This window comes from Onychostoma macrolepis, chromosome 03 (assembly GCF_012432095.1).
Source record: "Onychostoma macrolepis isolate SWU-2019 chromosome 03, ASM1243209v1, whole genome shotgun sequence".
Lineage (NCBI taxonomy): Eukaryota > Metazoa > Chordata > Actinopteri > Cypriniformes > Cyprinidae > Onychostoma > Onychostoma macrolepis.
This window is the reverse complement of record NC_081157.1, coordinates 17,939,434-17,948,580: the sequence shown is the minus strand read 5'-3', so window position 1 is coordinate 17,948,580 and position 9,147 is coordinate 17,939,434. Positions and strand designations below refer to the sequence as shown.

Genomic DNA, 9,147 nt, shown 5'->3' with positions numbered 1-9,147 from the left:
GCATTAGAGAAATCAGTAGAGTACAGTGACACACCTATCAAATGATAATGGCGGACACAGCATATTAACACCATGTCTTTTTTTCGCAAAAAACAAAAAAAAAGTCATAATTTGCTCATTTTCTTGGGATGCAATCAGTCACATAACATGCATGAACTGTGATGTCAAACCTGGAACATAGCACTATATGACTTTTTAGTTATTTTTTTAGCATATTAAATATTGTGAGTACATAATGACAGTTTTTGTGTGAATTATTAATTTAATCAGCATTCAACTAGCATTTGCCTAGCTCGACATTTCCCTAAAATGCATGAGAATATAACCGATTATGAAGAGAAAATAAGAAAAAAGAATGAACCCTTTAAAGAGCACCTATTATGCCCCTTTTTACAAGATGTAATATAAGTCTAAGGTGTCCCCAGAATGTGTCTGAAGTTTCAGCTCAAAATAGCCAACAGATCATTTATTATATAATTTTGAAAGTGGCTATTTTGAGTGGAAGCAGAAACACACTGTTTTCATGCATGTCTCATTAAATGTAAATGAGCTGCTACTCCCTGTCCCCTTTTCCAGCATAGGGCTGTGGCAAATTAGCTCAAAGGGGGAATATTAATAATTAATCATAACTCATTATAACTAATTATAATATTTGGATAAGTTAATAGAATTAGCTTGATAAAGCAGAATTTACAGTACAATCAATTGACCGGGTCATCTAGCAAATGCTCAGTATTGATTATGTATGAATTCAAAGAAATCTTAATTTCCAGGGTAAGGGAAATACCCTTTTTAAGGTACAGTACTACTCAGAGCATGTAACAAGATCAAAATCGTTAAATTGACTTTGTTGCAAGCAGGGAATCAGAAACAAATACTCATATGTATTGTGCACAAAGTTTTATTAACTAATTAAATCGCAAACACATAACTAGTCTAAACAAACACATACACACACACAAATCACGCATACGTGGTACATGGGAAGGGTAAGTGAGACTGGATGAATGAAACTGGACAGAAACAGGGGGAATGAGGCCGAGTTGACCATCTGAAAGTATCATCAGTCTCTAATTCAAAGCACGGTATACGATAGCTTACAACAAACCTCTGTCTGGATGGTTCCATTCAATGGCCGAAGCTGCAATCTCTTGAAACTCCGAGGTTGTTCTTGACACTATTGTGGTTGAGAGAGTCCTCTCTCCTAAGTAAGCACATGGCTGGGTGTAAAATGGGGCCTGCTGGCCCTGTGGGCCGTAGTGGAACTGCAGGCCGCAATCTAGAGATGAAGATGCAGAGACTGCCAGGAGTGGGGAGAGAGAAATGTCTGAGCGAGGGCGATTCCATGATGGTGAATTCCAGGGTTGAGTGAGGACGAACTCCAGTGGTATTAGTCTGACTCTTTGTGGTCAACAGTGTTGGGCTAGTTACTCAAAGAATGTAATATATTACTCATTACTAGTTACTCCTTTCAAAAGTAATATTGTTACTTTACTTATTACTTTCTGGCAACAGTAATTAGTTACACTACTAGTTACATTACTTTTTATTCACGCCCCACAGAAGTTGTAACTGTGTATCTTCCAGATAAAATTCTTCAAGAATGTTATTAAAAACGTATTTCTGCCTCATCATTTGACCAAAATCCACATTGGATCACAGTCAGAAGTTATTACAAACACTCAACAGTGATTGATAGTGTTGTATTCATCTCATTAATTGTCATGTGTAGCTTGAAGTAATTTTTCCGTTACCCATATGCGATTAAATTTCGTTATGTATTTTATCAAATCACATGAGTTTGTAAGAAACTGTTTAATTTTCCAAAAATATTTTTTAATTATATTAATATAATGTACCACATGCTGATCAGAGGGATGTAATGCCAGAGTAAAGTAAAGCCACAACTTACACAACACCTTTTTTTCCTGACAAAATCAATATAATGCAATATTTCTATCTGCTGAATGTAAGCTTTTCCATATTCTGAGCTTGCCTGCTGCACTGGGGACATCACATGCATGTGCGCATCATGAAAATTCTGAAAATAAATCTAGGAATTACTTGATTGTTAGATTTTAAATCAGCAGGGTTGAGGCATCAAAAGTAACTAAGTAACTAAGCTGTTTTATGGAAAGTAACTGTAATATTATTACTGAAATCTTATTAATAATTAGTTACACTACTAGTAACTGCAAAAAGTAATATTATTACAGTAACTAAATTACTAGTAACTAGTTACTGCCCAACACTGGTGGTCAAGAGCCATCTCCCCAGGAGATCGCACGTGGCTCTATATGTTGGGGCCTGCTGGGCCCGCCCGCACCGGCTCAGGCTCTCCGTGCAGAAGCGAGAGGCGGACCTGTGCGTGAGCCCTTTAAAGTCAGGGAAGAGTCACACCTCTCAGGATGGCTTGACCAATGAGAAAGGCTGAATTTTCCCTGATGGTTTCCCTGGTAACTGAGCTCTTTAGGGTGCTCTTTCGGGGGAAGGGTCCATAGACCCTCACAGTTTGTTTGTTGAATGAGAGGGTTTGCTGGATTATTCATTAAATATAATGAATAAGTGTGTGTCTGATTGATCTAAACTCTACAGGGCTGTGGCTTTACAGCTTGTAACTCAGATATTCTGCTAAAAAACAAACAAACATCTGTTCGGTTTTGATTATCCTGTCTATTGCACTGAGATCATGCATTTTAAACCATATTAATTTAAACTTGTGGTATACGGTTTTCTGAGCGCACACATCCAAAGCACGCGCACAGAAAGCGGCTGTCACACGGCATGTGAGTACTAAACTAAGTTCTCTTTCATGTCTTATTGTGCTTAAACTGTCAAATACACACAAGTTTATGTTAAAAACACACATAAGCAACAAAAACACAATCGGTTATATCTGTGAAGGTAAACAGCTGGGAAAGAAATCACATGTCTATATATATAAATTGTGTATTAAGTGACAGCAGCATAATATACAGTACCTATACTGCTGTCTACGCTGTTAATATGGCCCAACCAATAAAATAAAAAACAGAAAATCATTCATTGCTCTTGACTGAATGACTTCTGTAGCTTCAATAAGAAGACATTGTTTATTTGAATGTTGCTTTTAAATGTTCTTGCGTGAAGATAAAAATGGCGGATTGTGTGTGGCTCACTCAAGGCGGGGTCTCTGCTACTATTTCAGTATCCGTCAACAGTTGTGGACGGGGCGTGTAAAATGTGATGTCACATTTTACAGATTCTGCAAACTCTTGCTATGAGACACTGCTTATACTTTATGGGGATTAAAAAAAGGAGTGGGTGGATTTTTATCATTATAGGGTGGTTGTGTACACTGCCAACACACATTTATGTTCAAACAACATGTAAAAGTGAATTTTGCATAATAGGTGCCCTTTAAGGCTTTTACTGGGATGGATGGATTTGGTCACTTAAGACTTTCCCTTTGTCATCGCTGAGTCTGAGATACATCCCTCTGGTAAATTGTAATGAAAACACATGTACAAAGGAGCACTGTGTCAAGGGCTGATTGTGTGTGTGCGTCTTTTAAAAACTCTGTGACCAGGAGATTGAAGGGAAGAATAAAAAGGTCCAAAGTACAGGTGCATCCTAAGGTTTCTCTCAAGATTCATCGCATGTGTTTGTGTTGTATGCCTGTGGCTTTGTTGTAGTGAGTGTCCTTTTTCAATTTTGGATGATATTAATGAATTAATAACAACAGTGAATCCAGTGTTGTTGCTGATGGGCTTTTTTTATGAATTCACCTCGTGAATGTTTGAGTTTTCAGTTCATGGTGCTGAAAGACCCAGTCAGGATCACTTGTTACTACCAGGGTTCAGATTGGAGGTTAAAAGAAATGGATTTTCCAATAGCTAATGCCAATATGATGGTGAGATAAAGCTGATGTATGCTGTAAACACACTCGTGAAATCATTAAAAAGAAAATGAATTTGAAAAATATTCACTATTATCCTAGCAAGCAAATTAATTGGATCTGAAGCATTCTGAAAACCAGAGACACAATAAAACCTTGGGTATTTTAATATTTTATAAACCAGCTGTTAACAGCCACAGACAACATGAGACCATGAATATTTAAAACAAAAAACCAATGGTGTGGGTGTCATTTCTCAAATTCTCTTACGAAGGTTGAAGGACATAATGAAGACATGCTAATATTGCTGTTTTATCAGTGACACAGCATTATAAATAGATTTATTTAAATTAATTGAAACATTTAAATGAGTCTACCTCCAAGATGGCTCTCATCGCTGTCAGTCTTTAATTGTTTTTTGTTGTTGTTGTTGTTTTTGTTTTTTTTCTTGTCACCTGTTTATTATCCGACACGTACAACAGCACATTTCTAGGTCAGTTGTTCTTTAATAACACAACTTGAAGACTTGACCAAAAATCATCTGAACTCTGTATCTTGAAGCCTGATTTTGTTATTTCTATCATTTCAGAAAACTGCAGTCAAGATGATCAAGTTAAGACTTGAGAGGTCTGAGAATGTCGATCCAAGTGTCCAGCTGTCCTTACTATATTGCTTTTGAAGGGGGCTTTACCACCAAATTTTAAAGGTTTCATTGAACAGATCACTTAGATTCTCAATAGTTCCAGTGGGCTGATCACTCTTAATGTACATGAATGAATGAGAGCATTTAGAGTGCATAGAGAGCCTTTAGCACACAGTGAGAGTAAATTGAATTTGATGAGTTGTGAGCCTGAAGTGCTTTATTGGCATCTAAACACACAAGTGACTGGCTGGCTTATGACGAATGGACTGCGATAAAGTCGATTTCTGGAAGGCTGAAGTAGCCTAAAATGTGCAGCTTGCACTGTTTATTGCAATGTGTCGCTTTAGTGATGTGTGTGAACCACACATTCTAAGATTATATTTAATTTAATGTTTCAGTGTTTCAGTGTTTGACATTGGTGTCATTGGCGGTTTGTTTTTAAACAATAAACCATTTGAATGTTACAGTTTATTACATTGGGTTCAAAGAATCAGATCAGTAACCCATTACAGCTCTCTAATAGCTGTACTCTAGTTATCATAGTAGAACATATACTTTCCCATCAATGTCACTCTGAACAGAGTCATTTGCATTATTAATTTGGTAACACTTTACAATGGACCCTTTTCACAAGACTGATGACGTGTTTAACAGTCATCAGCATCGTAAATCCTCGAAAGCTTTTCATATTTGTATTTTTTTCTTTTACAAAATGTATGCACATTTATAATACTATTCTTTGTACTATATTACCTTTGCATCAAATTACAAAAAAAAAAAACCTCTGGGAGGGACGGTAAATTTGACACCATTCTCTCTTCTGACTGCCGTTATCAGTCTCTCTCATTTTTTTTTTTTTTTTTTTTTGAAAGTCATGAAAACACTTTCATGGAGTTTTTATTTTGCCATTTGAGCAAATAGGAATGCAAAAATATATATTTGTGGTATTTGTAAGAATCTGAAATTATCACTCTACTCTCGCTAGGTTTACACATCTTTATAAAATGTATTCTAACTTTAAATTCTGATTGGATGAGCCATGTTCTAAACCATTGTAAAGAGCTGATTAACTCAAAGAGGTCTACAATACCTGGCTAAATTAGCATTCACGTTTATTTCAATTGCAGTTGCTTGACTGGCACAGGACCCCTCAGAATTATGTGACCTGCTGTCTTTGCTCATAAGCAGTGATGGGGAAAGTTACTTTTAAAAGTAATGCATTACAATATTGCGTTACTCCCTAAAAAACGTAATTAACTGTGTTACTTAGTTATGTTTTATAGAAAGTAATGTGTTACGTTACTTTTGTGTTATGTTTCTCTGGGCTGGGCTTCCTTGATTGTTTTTTATATAAAAATGTTCTATTTTTAGCAAAAATATAAAATCCTTTTCACACCAAAAGTGAAATTAATAAGCCTCAGCCTGAAGAACATGTAAATTCACACCTGTACAGCAGAGGGTGCAGCTCAAACAAACCTTGCAGCTGTGCTACAATTCTTGATTGCATCAAGAATAGGAAGAAAGTTCAACACTCTTCAGCAATTAAAAAATAACAATGAATAAAATAAAACAATTATTATGCTTATCTAAAGTTATTTTGGCTTATTAGTATTTCTTAATTGGATAATCGAAGGTCAGCTGCAAAGACATTAGTTAATAAAATGGGATTAAATACATAAAATGTGTTATTTAACATATTTATGTAATTATTTCAGGTTTTCGAGTTTGCATTTCAATGTTTTAATTCTTTTTGTGGAATATTGGATCTGTTTTTGTCATATTAATATGACAATTATTTTTACTGTAGTTCTTACTGTAGTTAGATTAAATCACATTATTTAATCTAGAACTACAGTAAGCATCATGTTTACAAAGCACACACTACGCCTCTGCACTTACTCCTGATTTCTCTCAACATGGGGACAGGAGGACTGTCAGTCAATAAATGGGAAAACAAAGTAAACTTTCCTAGTTTACTTGGAAAAGGTAATCTGATTATGTAACTCGTGTTACTTGTAATATACTGCCCTCAACACTGCTCATAAGCACTTAGTTTTGCCATAAATGTCATGTGACTAATCACCTCTGTGCCTGGAGGAAAATGAAAATGCGGATTGTTTGATGACACCACAAGAACATCAAGCTCTTCACTAATGACGTCAAACACAGCAGACCGAGAAAAACATGTCAGTTTCACTCTTTGCCTTCCAGAATGTAATGAACTATTTGTGATGTATGTTGCTTGCAATTATGTCTCTAGTCCAAAAGCTTCATTAACTGCAGCTATTTGGGTCTGTCATTATTGGGATTTGTGTTCCAAAGGCAGGCTGCAGGTTATCAAGTCTAGACATTTTGTACCCTGCAGACTGAAGAAAACATCATGTTGCTTATTTTTCTCTCATCTGTGGTGTTGTTTCAAAGAGAAAATTATATAGAGCAATAAGGAGCACTTAATATCATCAAGCAATGCATGCTGTAAGTCTGTTTTGCTAGGCAAGACAATCATCTTGTTGTTGTTCACAATCTCTGCGTCTTGAAGAAGCCCTGAAACAATATGGATTCCACTCCACCTGAAAGTTTTGTACACTGCTGTCCTTTTTGTAGTTGTACTGTTGTACTCTGAAACTGTGGGTCTAGAAAATAGAAAACTATTGATTTTCTTTTTTTTTTTGAAAGCAGATCCTCAGCATCTTAAACTGTACAGAGAGAGGCTTTCATTAGTGGCCGATCTGTCAGACTCACTGGATATGAAGTGTGTCATCCAGAGGTGTGGGCTGCACTGCTAATAGTCCTCTGGGTTCTCAGGGTTCAGAAATGATGAGAATGAAACTAGCAGAAACCATCAGCTGGGCCAGAGAAACGTAGAGTTTGAGGATGCTTGACTTCCCTTGAGTTTGTTCATAATTATTATTATTCTGAATAATGATTCTCATTAGTTTCTCATTACTGTTAATACTGTAATGAAACATCCTCTCTAGACACAATGGTAGCATATGCAGTGTGTTTATCAGCATACATTAAAGGCAGTAAAGGAGAGTGGGGTAAGATGAGTCACCCTGTAATCTAGCAAATTGTGCATACTGTATTTATTTAGAAAGAGTCTGTCGTATTCAAAATACATAAATGGCAAAGGGAATTGAAAGTGTATATTTAGATTTGTCTGAAGTTTAGCCATGGACTTTGGAATGAATCAGTTCTTAACATGGCAGCTGTGCAGTAAAGTGTGTCAGATATGTCGGGGTAAGATGACTATGACTAATTACTACTGCTATTTTTTTTTTTTTTTACACATGTGCAAAGAAGACTTAAGGCCATACATTTGTGAAATGTTATTCTTCCTTCTTCTTCTTTTTTTAAAAAAAATCTAACTCGCATATCCAATCAGTGGACTTGTGTTCTTCTAAAAGCACTTACACACACACACACACACACACAAATAACGCTGCATACAGAAGGACCCAATTCGTCATATCTCAGATCGGATAATCCGAGTAAACTGGTAGAAATCCATCGGATGGCGCTCTTGATGCCTTATAGCCTGTGCACTGGGAGCTGTCCATGGCTCTGAAACTACAGCGGAGCGGTTTAAGCTTTTAGACGCTTCCTCTGAAGCAGCTGAACTGCATTCATGTTCATAATGAGCCACAGAGACAGCATTATTCTCAAAGAAGGTGAAAGTGATGGCTCACATCACAGAAAAAGCCAGTCGTGCCGGTGAACTGATCCAGTGTCGTCGCGCGCTGCGCAGGGAGTTCTGACGCGTTCATTCCCCTCACGAGCTTCATTGATACTTCAGTAAATGTACGGAGATGGACCTACACCGGATTACTCCTGACGCTATTTGGAAACTATCATAAATAAGAGTTCAATATCACCAACTGAATGACCTGCAGATTATTTCGCTCAGCAATCTTCGGACGCCTTTCTTCTTGCAACTTCATCAAAGAGCTTTCGGACAGAATTAGAGCTGTTACTTTAAACTCGCATATTAAGAAACACAAATAATTAAAGTAAATGATGCATTTTATAGTTCGTATGTTGTTAAACAGTCGGCGCGAAAAATGATTGCTGTAAATAGCGAGTGTATAACTATGACGAGAAGATGCCTTCTGACGTTCAAACCGTTCAGGTAAGACTTACTTGACATAATCTACTGTAAGACATTTATGTTCAAATATTGAATACATTGATAGGACACCGTTTAGACAAACCTCGAATTGGCACTGTAGCGTTTGACCACTTTGACTGAGGTCTTCGTTTGGTGTCTGTGGTCAACCACTAGGTTAAGTCCTTACAAAAATGCACCTTGACAACAGTAAGTTTCCGCCAAAATGCTACATTTACAGTATTTTTTAAAATGTAAAATCTTATTAAATTAATGTAAGATCTTCAGTGCAACAACGTTAAGAATACTACTGTTAAGTTTTTTTTTTTGTTTGTTTGTTTGCTTTTTTGTTTTTTTTTGATGGTGTAGTATAATACCAGGTAATTTTTACTGCAATAGCGAAATAATAATTAAATACAGATTACAAAAAAAAAGAAAAAAAAAAAAAAAAAGGCTACCATGTTAATTTTTGTGAAGAATAGTTTGCCAATAATGATAATAATAATAATAATAATAATAATA

General features: G+C 36.2%; 1 protein-coding gene across 3 annotated transcripts in view; it reads left to right on the top strand.

Moving 5' to 3' along the window:
* The first annotated feature begins 8,071 nt into the window (after nucleotides 1-8,071).
* LOC131533819 (alpha-1,6-mannosylglycoprotein 6-beta-N-acetylglucosaminyltransferase B-like) overlaps nucleotides 8,072-9,147 on the top strand; it is a 108,061-nt gene continuing 106,985 nt past the window's right edge. For all 3 annotated transcript variants that reach the window (XM_058766274.1, XM_058766267.1, XM_058766265.1), the window contains exon 1: nucleotides 8,072-8,649. In XM_058766274.1, coding sequence (XP_058622257.1) covers nucleotides 8,582-8,649 — 68 coding nt within the window. In that variant the 5' untranslated portion in view covers nucleotides 8,072-8,581. The remainder of the gene's footprint in view (nucleotides 8,650-9,147) is intronic.